Genomic DNA, 15,946 nt, shown 5'->3' on the forward strand with positions numbered 1-15,946 from the left:
TATTCCCCAGAAAACAAATTAAAGGGCCGGCGCGGTCACGCTTCCCTCCCGTCGTCTAATTAAAAATCGTGCCGCCGTTTACTTCTCATTAATTTTAAATGTCACGGCGACTCAATACATCGATTGCGGATATTCAGACGCACGCCGCCTGTTGCGCAACAGATGGGGGCTCGCCTCCGTGATGCCATTCACCGAAACGCGTCCCGTGTTCAACATGGCGTCACGTAAACTGTTAATAGATATTTATGCGTCAATCGGCGGCTGCTCATGAGACTAACGCGGCGCGCGCGTGCGTTTGATGAAAGGCGCCGCCGGGGCCGTGTTGGTGAGGTTTCTGCGTGTTAAAAATGGTAATTTACTGGCGCGGAACGGCGCCGGAACTTTCTGTGACGCTGGAGTGAGACGTCCGTGTCAGCAAGATGATGTTTAAAGGGGACCTGTCATAAGGCTGGGATACAAGACCTTGACTTAAAGGGGACCTGTCATAAGGCTGGGATACAAGACCTTGACTTAAAGGGGACCTGTCATAAGGCTGGGATACAAGACCTTGACTTAAAGGGGACCTGTCATAAGGCTGGGATACAAGACCTTGACTTAAAGGGGACCTGTCATAAGGCTGGGATACAAGACCTTGACTTAAAGGGGACCTGTCATAAGGCTGGGATACAAGACCTTGACTTAAAGGGGACCTGTCATAAGGCTGGGATACAAGACCTTGACTTAAAGGGGACCTGTCATAAGGCTGGGATACAAGACCTTGACTTAAAGGGGACCTGTCATAAGGCTGGGATACAAGACCTTGACTTAAAGGGGACCTGTCATAAGGCTGGGATACAAGACCTTGACTTAAAGGGGACCTGTCATAAGGCTGGGATACAAGACCTTGACTTAAAGGGGACCTGTCATAAGGCTGGGATACAAGACCTTGACTTAAAGGGGACCTGTCATAAGGCTGGGATACAAGACCTTGACTTAAAGGGGACCTGTCATAAGGCTGGGATACAAGACCTTGACTTAAAGGGGACCTGTCATAAGGCTGGGATACAAGACCTTGACTTAAAGGGGACCTGTCATAAGGCTGGGATACAAGACCTTGACTTAAAGGGGACCTGTCATAAGGCTGGGATACAAGACCTTGACTTAAAGGGGACCTGTCATAAGGCTGGGATACAAGACCTTGACTTAAAGGGGACCTGTCATAAGGCTGGGATACAAGACCTTGACTTAAAGGGGACCTGTCATAAGGCTGGGATACAAGACCTTGACTTAAAGGGGACCTGTCATAAGGCTGGGATACAAGACCTTGACTTAAAGGGGACCTGTCATAAGGCTGGGATACAAGACCTTGACTTAAAGGGGACCTGTCATAAGGCCGGGATACAAGATCTGGTCTTAAAGGGGACCTGTCATAATCCCGGGATACAAGACCTTGTCTTAAAGGGGACATGTCATAAGGCCGGGATACAAGACCTTGTCTTAAAGGGGACCTGTCATAAGGCCGGGATACAAGACCTTGTCTTAAAGGGGACCTATCATTAGGATGTGATACAAGACCTTGTCTTAAAGGGGACCTGTCATTAGGATGTGATCCAAGACCTTGTCTTAAAGGGGACCTATCAATAGGATGTGATACAAGACCTGAAGGACCAACCGTCCATAACAACCATGAAAGCTAATTGGCTGCTGTAGGCCGCCGTGACTGGTTCTTTCTTCATTCTTAAAGGAGAAGTATGGGGGGAGGGGCTTCTCACTCACCTCATAGTTCTAGCCGACCTGTGACAATGAGACTGTCACAGGTCGGCTCAGTAGATCGGGAGGTGAGCGAACACATACCGGCGTTCCCTCACCTCTCGATCCTGTCACGGCTCTCTGCCGTGACAGGGGAGGGGGCTGGATTCCCCCCTCCCCGATCTGCCAGCGCTGACTGGCGGAACGGACGGGGGAGGGGGCGGGTACAGCTGGCTCTGCCTCTAGATAGGCAGAGCCAGCTGTCACTCACGCAGCTGGGCGGATCCCGACGTCTAAGTCGGGATCCGCTCCGGCTGAGGCGTCTCAGTATATAGGGAGCTGTAACTCGCGGTATACTGAGCTTAGGGTGACGGGAGGTCGCTAGTTTGTGTCCTCTCGTTACCCTAAGGAGAACTATGGGGAAAAGCCCTGACCCCATAGTTCTCCTTTAATAGAGCTGGATTGGAAATCATGGGGCCCCGTAAAGCCTACCTGACAGGGGCCCCGTAAAGCCTACCTGACGGGCCCCCCCTCCCCCCACATTTCTATTGGATGAGTTTGGGCAATGACATCGGCTTAGTGTCTCATATCAAGTCATTCTTAAAGACTGACACTGCTTTTATTTTGCTGTCGGTACTCGCCGATATCGAGTACCGATACGGGTGTTTGCGCTGGCACGCTGGCAATAACATGCAGCTTGGATTCCTGATTGCCCGGGAAGCCGGCTCCATGTTTTTTGGTCGGCTCGATTGTGGATGCCTGGGAAACCCGGCTTCCCAGCCAGTCGGCATCTAGTCGGCTTCCCGGCCAATCAGGCCAAGTAATGACCCGGCTCCCTGATTGGCCGCGAAGCCGACTCCATCCTGATTGGCTGGAAAGCCAGCTTTGCAGCCAATCAGCATGGAGTTGGCTGTTCGGCCGGCTCGATGCTGGTTGGCTGGGAGGTCGGCTTCCAGGCTAATCGGCAAGGACCTGGCTGTTCGGGTGGTTTGATGCTGATTGGTCGGGAATCCGGCTTCCCAGCCAATCAGGAAGCTGGGAGGCGGGTCATTACTCCTGATTGCCCAGGAAGTTGGCTCCATGTTCCCCTACGGCACTGCCGGTCAGAGGAGACCTTTTCTGACCGGAAGTTCCGGCATCAGAGCATTTGGACGATACCGAGTACCGATACCGGTGTTTGAGCTGGCATGAGGCTAGCAATAACATGTCGCCCGGCTTCCTGATTGCCCGGGAAGCCGGCTCCATGTTGTTTGGCTGGCTCGATTGTGGATGCCTGGGAAAACTGCTTCCCAGCCAATCAGCGTCTGGCCGGGAAGCCGACTCCATGATGATTGGCTGGAAAGCTGGCTTCCCAGCCAATCGGGAAACTGGGAGGCGGGTCATTACTCCTCATTTCCTCAGGAAGCCAGCTCCATGTTCCCCCTACGGCACTGCCAGTCAGAGGAAAACTTTCTCTGGTATCGGGGAAGATATCGGAGCATTTGGGCGAGTACTCGGTATCGGTACCGGTGCATCCCTAATACAATGTATACAAGTGATGATGTATTGATGAATACAAAGTTGCATTGTTTGGTGTCTGTGACCTTTGCCCCGGAGTTCAGCTTTAACATGTTGGTTTACATTGTCAGTCACATTGTCTCCCTTTAATCCTATGACCAGAAACCCGTCCGTCTCGGCCATCCGCCTCCTCCTCCTCGCAGATCCGCTCGGCGTTCCCCCTTGCCGGAACAGTCCATCTGTTGACTTGACAAACGTCTGAGCATTCTGAGGAATCCGGCCCTTGATTGGTGCTAATTGACTTGGCTCTAATTGGCTGCTCAGTCACCTTCTCACCGAGCCAATCGCGCCCGCCCCGCGTCTCTTTCGCGGGCAGATGTAGCGGAAGGAAGCGCGCCCGGTCCCCTGGGTTATCATTATGTACAGCGTTCAAACAATATTTATACTTTGCATCATTCCATCCCGGATCTGGAAATGTCAGGGAGAGAAATGCGCTGACATCTTGCTTGATATCCGCGGTTTTATCCCCAATCCGCAAGACAACAATTCATAGCGCTCGCAAGTTCTGCAAATACCCAAGGAGGCTTTACCAGACAGAGCCGTGTGTAAAGTGGACTGCATGGATAAATTCCCGACAGGACACCGTACACGGCAACAGTATCATTCTGTTATATGTGGGGGTATAAGTAGCGAGCAGACCCTGGCCGGGTATTTATAAAGACAATACTGGCTGCCGAACCCAGACTGGGTATTTATAAAGACAATACTGGCTGCCGAACCCTGACCAGGTATTTATAAAGATATAACTGGCTGGCAAACGCTGCCTGGGTATTTATAAATATATAGCTGGCGAGCAAACCCTGACTGGGTATTTATAAAGATATAATTAGCTACCAAACACTGACTGTGTATTTATAAAGATAGAAGTGGCTACCAAACCCTGACCTGGTATTTATAAAGATATTACTGGCTGGCAAACCCTCACCTGGTATTTATAAAGCGATAAGTGGATACCAAACCCTAACTGGGTATTTATAATGATATAACTGGCAAGCAAATCCTGACCAGATATTTATACAGATATAAATACCCAGTTAGGATTTGCTCGCCAGTTATAAGTATATTACTGGCTACTGAACCCAGACTGGGTATTTATAAAGATGTCACTGGCTACCAAACACAGATTGGGTATTTATAAAGATATAACTGGCTACCAAACCCTAACTGGGTATTTATAAAGATATAATTGGCGCGCAAACACTGACCAGGTATTTATAAAGATATTACTGGCTACCAAACCCTAACTGGGTATTTATAGAGATATTACTGGCTACCAAATTCTAACTGGGTATTTATAAAGATATAATTGGCGAGCAAACACTGACTGGGTATTTATAAAGATATTACTGGCTACCAAACCCTGACTGGGTATTTATAAAGATAATACTGGCTACCAAACCCTAACTGGGTATTTATAAAGATATTACTGGCTACCAAACACTGACAGGGTATTTATAAAGCTATATTTGGCGTCCGGACCCAGACTGGGAATTTATAAAGATGTAACTGGCTACCAAACCCTAACAGGGAATGTATAAAGATAGAAGTGGCTACCAACCCTGACACTTTGAAAAGTTACAGGCATAACATCTACAGTGTAACTGCAAGACTGGTAGGAAAGGGCTTCAGTACAAGTGCCACCACACTAAAGGTGCAGTTACATTTTAAGAAGTCTTCCCTCTGTGCATCATGGGTACAAACTAGTCGAACATTTAAAGGCCACTCCCACCCAGAACAGGTGATCTTGCTGTCTGGGTGGGTTAAATCATCTGCTGGATTTTGGTGTCTCAGAGACTCCAGAGGTGAGAATTTCTTGCGGTATTTGGCGTTAACGGCATCCATATAAACTGGTCTTTATGCCGGATTCACCGTTACTATAAGACCGGTCTTCTCTGTCTGTGTGTGGCTCCCATAGACTGCTAATGTGCAGCAGTTAGAATGATCTTTCTCAACCTTCTCACCTCAGAGGAACCCTTGGAATAACTTTCAATTCTCAGGGAACAAGCGCTTAAAATTATAATATCTACAGCTCACGGTACATAAGCATGATCAGCAGGCTGGAGATATAATTATAAAAACCAGACTCTGTATAATTATGAGATTAGAATACAAATAGTGGCAAGAAATGAGAAGCAGAGAGTGATAATGTAATGTCTCCTAAGATACGTGGTCAATGGAGAAATTCCCCCATCATTGATGGCCAGTGGAGACATTCCCCCATCATTGATGGCCAGTGGAGACATTCCCCCATCATTGATGGCCAGTGGAGACATTCCCCCATCATTGATGGCCAGTGGAGACATTCCCCCATCATTGATGGCCAGTGGAGACATTCCCCCATCTTTGATGGCCAATGGAGACATTCCCCCATCATTGATGGCCAGTGGAGACATTCCCCTCATCATTGATGGCCAGTGGAGAAATTCTCCCATCATTGATGGCCAGTGGAGACATTCCCCCATCATTGATGGCCAGTGGAGACATTCCCCCATCATTGATGGCCAATGGAGACATTCCCCTCATCATTGATGGCCAATGGAGACATTCCCCTCATCATTGATGGCCAATGGAGACATTCCCCTCATCATTGATGGCCAATGGAGACATTCCCCTCATCATTGATGGCCAATGGAGACATTCCCCTCATTGATGGCCAATGGAGACATTCCCCTCATTGATGGCCAATGGAGACATTCCCCTCATCATTGATGGCCAATGGAGACATTCCCCTCATCATTGATGGCCAATGGAGACATTCCCCTCATCATTGATGGCCAGTGGAGACATTCCCCCATCATTGATGGCCAGTGGAGACATTCCCCCATCATCGATGGCCAATGAAGACATTCCCCCATCATTGATGGCCAATGGAGAAATGCCCCCTTCAATGATGGCCTGTGGGGCAATCCCTAGAGGGACCAGAGACACCCAGCATTGGTGGACAGTTGAAGAATATCCTTTACAGTATTGACCAATTGAAAAGGCCCTCCCTTACATTGGTGGACAGTTGAATAATCTCCTTTGCAGTACTAGTCGGTCAAGAAGGCCCTCCCCTATAATAACCTTACATTATAGGTTAGTCAAGGAACCCCTAACAACTTCTAGAAGAACCCCGGGATACCATTGAACCTTGTTTGAGAAAGGATGATTGAGAAGGTCCAGAGGAATTGGATGAGTCATATAATTCATCATAATTCCTCTTGGATCGAAAATGTGAAACACTCAACCAAGTTCACCTAAACTGCTTCAAAATAACATTTGTGATGCGTTTCCTTGGTCACCTTAAAAATGTTCTTGTCCTTACGTGAAATATCCAATTTATGAATGTACATCCACTGGAAGCCAAAGTGTCTAATCATTCATTCTTTCCCCGTCTACCAGGATTCACCCTCGGGAGCACTTTAAGGAGAAGTATGCTGTGGATGAGGTCCACTACACCTGTGATGTAAGTACTCCGAGTCCCATCTTCTGCTTGTTTTTGTACTTCTCTTTGGGCTACTGGGAATAATTCTGCGTCTTCTGAAGGTCTACCCGAAGCAGAGCAGGAGCATTTTTGCCAATTGTTCCCTGGGACAAATTGATATAAATTAAAACTGTCAGTCACCGCTCCCTGCAAGGATTCCCCCCTCCCCTCTCCGATCCTCCAGCGCTGACTGGAGGAACGGACGGGGGAGAAGGCGGGCACAGCTGGCTCTTCCTCTAGATAGGCAGAGCCAGCTGTCAATCATGCAGCTGGGTGGATCTCGACAGTATTTTCGGGATCTGTCCCGGCTGCAGCACTCTCAGTATATAGCGGGCAATAGCCTGCTGTATACTGAGCTTTGGGTCACAGGAGGACATTTGTATATGTCCCCCCATGACCCTGAAGATAGTGTGACCCTAAAGATAGTGTGATAAAAAGTTTACCCCATAGTTCTCATTTAAGGCTGTCAGTCTCCAGTTCAAAGTCGGTACTCGGCTGTACAGAGCAGGCAGGGAGAGGGAGAAAACGCAGCAGAAGCTGTTTGCCTTTAAACTGTCACTCTCTAATTGAGTCTCAATATGGACCCCATAAGCCCTTCTAAACATATCACACCGGGAGGAGAGCGGATCCAAACGTTCCCTATGTTTACCTTAATGTGAGGTGTTTGTATTTCTCTGTAGTCAGAATCCAGAGAGCACCTCGCAGGGTCACTGAGATTGTACTACCTGCTGCCAGAGTCCAGAAATCACCTCACAGGGTCACTGCCTTTGTACTTCCCGGAGCCTGCGCTGTGTAACTTGCTCTTTCTACTTCCTGTGCCACCGATTACAATCAAACTTCTCTGGCAGATTGCTGTTCAAATACAAGCGATCCGGCGTCTATACAGGCGCTGGATCGCTTGTACGATGCGGCACTGCGTCCCCCTCCAACCATCCCAGCCTGTGTGTGTTGTAAAGTAGTCACCGCTCCAAGCTCACTCCCAGGATGGACTACAATCTCATGTTTAGTTAATTTGTATTGAGATCGTAGTCCATCCCGGGGGCGGAGCTTGGATCGGTGACTACTATACAACACACACAGGGATCATGGGGAACAAAAGTAGCCCCCCCTCCAGAAGGAAGGACAGTGTCCGCACCAATTCAGAGATGATTGGAGGATCTGCTGCCGAGTGATACACAAATAAGATACATTGTTGAAGGTTAAGGGATTTTAAGATTCATCTCCTGAGTTTACTGTCACTTGAATTCTCCATTTTTGGGTTCCTCCATTTCCCCCCGAGCCTTCCCCTTTCCAATACCTCTAGCTGGTCTCTCTGGCGGATGGAGGGTCGGGGGTCGGGGTTGGCTGAACATCGCTGTCCTGGTGGAAACCAATTACACCAAATTAATTTCAGGCCAAATCGGAATTCAATACTCCCCATGAAACATTCGTCATCCCCGTGTCCCCCCTCCCCCGGTGACACTTCTACTCCCATTTATTGAATTTGGATTTGCTTAAATGAAATGGGTGTAATTAGGTTATTCCGGGGAGCGCCGAGGTTTACTTACTTTGTATCGTTTATATCCTTTTATGAGCTCAAATTACTTTTATCATTCGGCTGCTGTAACCCTCCGAGGAAGCCGATTGGTCAGAGAAACGTGTTGCAGATATGATTCAGGGGGAAGGCTCGCACACCCGGGAACATCTCCTCCTTGTCTTTATACTGGTGAATCTGTTATACGTGGCTATATAACTGGCACCCACAGCCGGTATTTATAAAGATATAACTGGTTATATATCTATAATATGTTTTCCTGGACCTGTCAGTAACATTAACAGAAATTCCTCCTGAAGTTCACAATATACATCGACAGTATCAGTTTTCATTGAAACCCCGTCTCCCCTCCCCCAGTGATCAGTCTGCTGCAGGCAGGAAGAATAATTTCCTCAGTCTTCCCTCCCCCAGTGATCAGTCTGCTGCAGGCAGGAAGAATAATTTCCTCAGTCTTCCCTCCCCCAGTGATCAGTCTGCTGCAGGCAGGAAGAATAATTTCCTCAGTCTTCCCTCCCCCAGTGATCAGTCTGTTGAAGGCATTTCCTCAGTCTCGTCTCCCCCAGTGATCAGTCTGCTGAAGGCATTTCCTCAGTCTCCCCTCCCCCAGTGATCAGGCTGCTGCAGGCAGGGAGAAGCATTCCCTAAGTTTCCCCTCCCCCAGTGATCAGGCTGCTGCAGGCAGGAAGAAGCATTCCCTAAGTTTCCCCTCCCCCAGTGATCAGTCTGTTGAAGGCATTTCCTCAGTCTCCCCTCCCCCCAGTGATCAGTCTGCTGCAGGCAGGAGGAAGCATTTCCTCAGTCTTCCCTCCCCTCAGTGATCAGTCTGCTGCAGGCAGGAGGAAGCATTTCCTCAGTCTTCCCTCCCCTCAGTGATCGGTCTGCAACATTGTAACTTTGTAGCAAGCCACAAGGAGAGAGTCTGAAGCAGGGGCTGATCTGTGTCAGACTTTGGGGAACACAGCGACAAACTGGACAGGCAGGGTTCACCCCGGAGATGGCACCTTTTGAAAGGCAAGTCTCCAGTGGCATATTTCCTTCCTCTCTAGTTCATTAAGGAATTGGTAAGTGCTTCTGCTCTGCTATACCGATACAAGATCAACGCAAACAATGCGTTCGGCTCGATTCACAAAGATAATGCGCTCGAATAAGAATCTTTATTGTCAGAAAGTGTCGGTTATTTTCAGCGGAGCCCAATGGGATTAGGACGTTACAGTCACATGACTAAAATACAGATCCTTATCCTCATGGTAAGTGCTGTGCGTACTCCCGAGGCTCAGCTCACAAAGCCGTTACCATGAGGATAAGGATCTGTATTTTAGTCATGTGACTGTAATGTCCTAATCCCATTGGGCTCCGCTGAAAATAACCGACACTTATTTGCTGATGAAGATTCTGATCCTGGTGGGTTATCTGTGTGAATGGAGCCCGTTGCGTTGGTTGTTATTAGTCGGTAGGTCGCCTTCAGTGGTCAGTTTAGGTCGGGGTCATGGGAAGGTCATGTGTGTCGGCGTCCAGTAATATTTCCTCTTTCTTTCCCCCAGATTGCAAAAGTCCTCACTGCAAAGAACCCGTCGGTGCTGCTCACTCTGGTAAGATAAGACTCGTGTCACAGCCGTGATTGGCTTCTGTCTCGGGTTCCAAAGGTCCTGATTGGTCTTCATTTGTGAGCTCGACAAAGAAAGATTAAAACTGGCCATAAACCGGTAGAATTCTGTTCATTTTCGGAACATTCATTCGGTTTTCTAATAGTTAATGAGATCAAATCGATCGTTTTCAATTGCAGTATCGAAAAAAATTGCAGGAGCAGCATGAAAAAAAAATCTACCAGGGAATGTGGTTTTCGTTCCCATTTAGGGACAGCCGTCCCTGGGGAGGAAAGCGCTAGATGGTGCCGGATGTCCTTCAGCCAGGAAATGAGGCAGGCTCTATCTGACTTGCTGCAGCTGCTAATTCACTGACGGGCAAGATGGAGGTCAGATAGGAGACTGAAGGGAAGGACGGAGGTCAGATAGGAGACTGAAGGGAAGGACGGAGGTCAGATAGAAGACTGAAGGGGAGGACGGAGGTCAGATAGAAGACTGATGGGAAGGACGGAGGTCAGATACAAGACTGATGGGAAGGACGGAGGTCAGATAGAAGACTGAAGGGAAGGACGGAGGTCAGATAGAAGACTGAAGGGAAGGACGGAGGTCAGATAGAAGACTGAAGGGAAGGACGGAGGTCAGATACAAGACTGAAGGGAAGGACGGAGGTCAGATAGAAGACTGAAGGGAAGGACAGAGGTAATTTGCCCGCCCCCCAGTCTGGGATTTTGCAGTAAAGGACCATTAGCAGGCTGATTATCTCATCCCTTTGCTCTCTCCTTCTGTCAGCATGCTTCTTGTCTGTATATTTGCATGCCGCACACCTGACCGGCTCCGTGTTCCGCCAATACCTTCCCCAATATCAGTTCCCTTTAAATAAAAGGCAACCTGCCTCCACGGATCCCGTTCCCATTACCTGATTGCACTTTTCATTCAGTGTAATGGTATTAATGATTGGTGAAGTTTCCCGCGGCCGGCACTGCCGGCGTCCTCGCAGGTCACTCGCGGGATTTCTCTTTTTCTCAGCGACTTGTGAGGTGAACGTGACATTTTAATGCATCTCATTAAAGCTGCTTTATTGCTCAGGCTTTGATGAGAGTGACCGCCGGCGCTCGGGGAAGTCGGCCGCCACACTCTGCTCCGGCGCTGTCACAGCTCCTAATGAAAGTGATCCCCCAGTCATCAGTCTGCTTCAGGCAGGAGGAAGCAAATCCTCAGTCTCCCCTCCCCCAGCGATCAGGCTACTGCAGGCAGGAGGAAGCATATCCTCAGTCTCCCCTCCCCCAGCGATCAGGCTGCTGCAGGCAGGAGGAAGCATATCCTCAGTCTCCCCTCCCCCAGTCATCAGTCTGCTTCAGGCAGGAGGAAGCAATTCCTCAGTCTCCCCTCCCCCCAGTGAGAAGCTCCCAGTGTGCAGTGAGATCAGGAAAGGAGGCGGTACAACTGTGCAAGACTGAAGAACAGGAAATGAAGGGAAATCTTCCCAAGGAGACTCAGACGGGTCTAACAATGGCTGTCCTATCAACTGCCTGACTGCATGCTGCCCCCCAGCTCCTGAGCCTGCACAGCAGCATCTAATAACACAGCCCCTTTATTTGTAACTACCAGGTCCCGTGTCTCCATATTGTGGGATGTCCTCCTGGTGTATGTTAGGAATGAAGTGCTGTGTCACCCATTTAGTCTTTTGATCAGTTCTGACCCAGACACCGGTCGGTATTTGGATCTCTGAGCTGTGTTTGGACACATCGGTCTGTAAATCCGGGTCTTGCAGCATTTCTTTATAGATCATGTCCTTGGGCGTCCCCCCTCCCCCCTTAGCGATATGACGCGGTCATGTGTTCTCTTTAAGTCACTCTGGTCGCCCGCTGTGATATTACTCGGCGGGCAGGTTGCGGACACATGTCAGAGATGAGCGGCGGGTGATAATAAAGGCCGCTGTCGGCTCTCGGCAATACAAGATGGGATTCTAACACATATATGTCTTCACGTTATTGCCGGCGGCCGCGGCGGGGCCCCATTTGCTTGCGCGGCACGCTCCTAGACAATCCCTGATAGCGTTTTATTCCAACACTGAGGTGTCATTGGATGGAGTTTGATCTGTTCTGAGCGTGTGTGTGCATGATCCTGGCAGGCTTATACGATGATGTGATATAGAAACAGCGGGAGATCTCTGAGCGCGCCGCTCCTCAGCCGAGGTGTTCCAGGGAGGGAGCCGTCCACGGTGCTGAAACTCATCCCAGAGAGACATATCAGAGGCCTTCCTTCTGGGCTGGGGGGGCCATTAAAGGAGAAGTATGAGAGGAGTGCTTTTCACTCACCTCATAGTTCTAGCCGAACCAGACATAATTGTCGGGATCCGCTTCAGCTGCGGCGTCTCAGTATACCGCGAGCTGTAGCTCCCTATATGCTGAGCTTAGGGTGGCGGGAGGACGCTAGTTTGTGTCCTCTCGTTACCCTAAGGAGAACTATGGGGAAAAGCCCTGACCCCATAGTTCTCCTTTAAAGGACCGGCTCCCGCTGGCAGGAAGGGGTTAATCCTCCATGACTTGCTTTTCTAACTGTTGCTGTTCTTTTCTTTTGCAGCGCGGGGTTAATACGGACAGCGGCAGCGTTTGCAGGGAGGCTTCGTTTGAAGGAATAAGCCAGTAAGTAAGAAAGAAAAAAAACAAAACAATCTCATGACAAAAGGAATGCGTTGCGCCTTTCTCTCGGCGGAGATGGAATCTCGAGAACGCCGCGTCACTCGGGACGGGCGCGATTATTTACGCAGCTTCCAAATAAAAAAGGATGATCCATTCGCAGAGAGAGGCGCTGCGAAGGCCCCCGCTGGCTTTGCAATAAAATATATTCATATCCCTTCGCCGTGAGGTAGCGATGTTTTATAATCTGCAGACAAATGCCAAAAATAAAAGCGGCTGTGGGATTTAAAGTCGGGCCGCGGGCTTTCTGAGCTTCCCGGGTCTATAAGGAAATGGGATCGGATTAAAGAGGACCAGTCAGAAAGTTTCGGAAGTAAAAGTTCTGCCTTAGAGAGACCATCGTGCGGTGTTGTCTGCTATTACCAGAAGGGCCTTAGGTCCCATTCACACTAAGCGACTTACTTTTTTGCAGCGGATTCGCGCGGACAGGATAGCGCGACTTTCGGGGCGACGTTCCAGCGGCGGTAGCGCGACCTTCACTGTCGGGCTGCATAAAAAATAGAAAAATCGCGCATAATACGCCGAAAAAAGGGTCCGGTAGAAGCGATCCGCTACCGCGACGAGCGACATGGAGCTGTACATTAAGACAGCTCCATTGAAAATCATTGGCCGGCGACTTCTCGCGATATCGCGCGGCAAAAATGCGCGATATCGCGGCTGAAATCGCGCGGTAAGTCGCTTAGTGTGAATGGGGCTATATGGTGCGCCCCTCTTTCCTTAAATCAGGGATAAGTCCCAACCACTCAGATCCTCATGTCATCTGAGGTCACCTCTGTGGCCCATAAGGGCGGCAATCACACGTCGATGTTTGAGCCTGATGAAGGGACCCTGCGTGGCCCCGAAAGCACTTTTGACGATTTGTTCAATAAAATGAACACTTGGCGATCCTGGAAGGATTTTTTCGGTGTGCTGGTGACATTCTTCACGACCAGCCAATCACACAAGGTCACATGATGATTGTCAAAGACCTTGATAGTCACCAAGCCAAATTTTAAGTAATAAATGAGAGCAGAGCAGGGGTAGGCAGCCTTGGCACTCCAGCTGCTGTGGAACTACAAATCCCATGAGGCATGGCAAGACTGACAGCCACAAGCATGACTCCCAGAGGCAGAGGCATGCTGAAATTTATTGCATCACCACAGCTGGGGTAGCAAGGTTGCCCACCCCTGTGATAGTCATCACCCACTGAGCCGATTGGACCTCATTGGGCAACAGTCTCTTGTCAGGCACACGTGTAGAACTCCTGCAGACCGTTCTGATTGATCAGATAGGCTGCAAATGTTCATCAGATCGCTCGTGAGTCAGGTAGCATGTCAAGTCCCTGGTCCCGCCTCTAAAAGTAGAACCATGAGCTCCTGGCTGACCAAACATAGCCACCTATGCTCGTCTCCCGCTGAGAAGACATTTCATGATAGTTGCGGGGATTCTAACACATCTTCATGTTATTGCCGGCTGCGGGGCCCCATTTGCTTGAACGGCACCCTCCAAACAATCCCTGATAGCGTTTTATTCCAACTCTGAGGTGTCATTGGATGGAGTTTGATCGGTTCTGGGCGTGTGTATATACATGATCCTGGCAGGCTTATATGTTGATATGATATTCTCTTTATAGAGGAAACAGCGGGAGATCTCTGAGCGCGCTGCTCCTCAGCCGAGGTGTTCCAGGAAGGGAGCTGTCCACGGTGCTGAAACTCATCCCAGAGAGACATATCAGAGGCCTTCCTTTTGGTTTGGGTGGGACTCTTGGGGGCCATTCATGACCACTATGATAACACATGCACGTTGAATGTGCGTTCACTCACCTTATAGTTCTAGCCGACCTGTGACAATGAGACTGTCACAGGTCGGCTCAGTAGATCGGGAAGTGAGCGAACTCATACCGGCGCTCCCTCCCCTCTCGATCCTGTCACGGCTCTCTGCCGTGACAGGTAAGGATTGGATTCCCCCCTCCCCGCTCTGATCCGCCAGCGCTGACTGGCGGAACGGACGGGGGAGGGGGCGGGTACAGCTGGCTCTGCCTCTAGATAGGCAGAGCCAGCTGTCACTCACGCAGCTGGGCGGATCCAGACAGCATTGTCGGGATCCGCTTCAGCTGCGGCATCTCAGTATACCGCGAGCTGTAGCTTTTTATATACTGAGCCTAGGGTGACGGGAGGACGCTAGTTTGTGTCCTCCCGTTACCCTAAGGAGAACTATGGGGAAAAGCCCTAACCCCATAGTTCTCCTTTAACACACGCAGGTTGAATGTCCTTTATTCTGCGTTGTATGTGTGTTGTAACGTACCCCAGCTGCAGAGCATTGCATTAAACAGTGCGGCATGCAGCACTTTTGGTGCATTGTAGACTGCAGACTGCGTTCTTCAAGGGACTGAACGATTGGATATGCTGCAAATCCTCGTCTGTCCCCCCTTTGTTCCCTCATTAGCAGTACAGGTGAAACTCGAATAATTAGAATATTGTGCAAAGTTCATTTATTTCACTAATGCAACTTATGCGGTGAAACTAATATATGAGAGAGACTCATTACATGCAAAGCGAGATAGTTCCAGCCGTGATTTGTCATCATTGTGATGATTATGGCTTACAGCTCATGAAAACCCCAAGAACCCCAAATCCACAACCTCAGAAAAGTAGATTATTACATGCAATCAATAAAACAAGGATTGTACATAGAACAATATCGGACCTCTGAAAAGTACAAGCATGCATATGTACTCAGCACTTGGTTTGGGCCCCTTTTGCAGCACTTACTGCAATTACTTTTGCACGATATTCTAATTATTCGAGTTTCACCTGTATATAAAATCCCTGGCCGTGCCTCTGAAAGCATAACCGGGAATGCTTGGCCTGCCTCACACTGACGCCTCTGCTCGTCTCTACCTTTCCATGACGGTTGCATCGCGCCCGTATATCCCCCTGTCACGCCTTGCCTTAAATCATCCAACGTCTGCGCGCTCGCATCCTAAAGCTCTCGCAAAGCAACGTTTTCAAAGGCCAGAATTCTCTTTTTTGTTTTTTTTTCCCTAGATATCATCCCATTATTGTGATCTACAGCGTCGCCGGCGAGTCAATCACCTTCCCGAGCAGCGGGAGATGTAACAATGCTTCACACGCTGTCAGAATAAATACATAAGAATCAAAAGAGAAGCCGCGCACACCGGGCCCGTGCTGTATTCTTCAATATGTAGAACGGTGACTTGTGACCACAGTCGCGTGCTGACAGTCCTATAAATATGTATTGGTGGTGCGCGGTCTGTACATAGAGGGGGAAGGATGCGGATGGCGGCTCCAGAGCAGCTCCGGCTTGATGATTAGGAGAGCTCTGAGGATGCAAAGATGGGGGGGAGGGGGGGTTCAGGGACACAAAGACTCTGCCAATTTGC

General features: G+C 49.4%; 1 protein-coding gene across 1 annotated transcript in view; it reads left to right on the forward strand.

Annotated features, from left to right (window-relative positions):
* LOC108792174 (xaa-Pro dipeptidase-like) overlaps window positions 1–15,946 on the forward strand; it is a 92,953-nt gene that overhangs the window by 6,763 nt on the left and 70,244 nt on the right. The window contains exons 4-6 of the mRNA XM_018562883.1: window positions 6,667–6,730; window positions 9,824–9,871; window positions 12,449–12,510. Of these exons, the coding sequence (XP_018418385.1) occupies window positions 6,667–6,730; window positions 9,824–9,871; window positions 12,449–12,510 (174 nt within the window). The remainder of the gene's footprint in view (window positions 1–6,666; window positions 6,731–9,823; window positions 9,872–12,448; window positions 12,511–15,946) is intronic.

The sequence above is a fragment of the Nanorana parkeri genome, unplaced genomic scaffold (genome assembly GCF_000935625.1).
Source record: "Nanorana parkeri isolate BGI_ZX_2015 unplaced genomic scaffold, ASM93562v1 scaffold609, whole genome shotgun sequence".
Classification (NCBI taxonomy): domain Eukaryota; kingdom Metazoa; phylum Chordata; class Amphibia; order Anura; family Dicroglossidae; genus Nanorana; species Nanorana parkeri.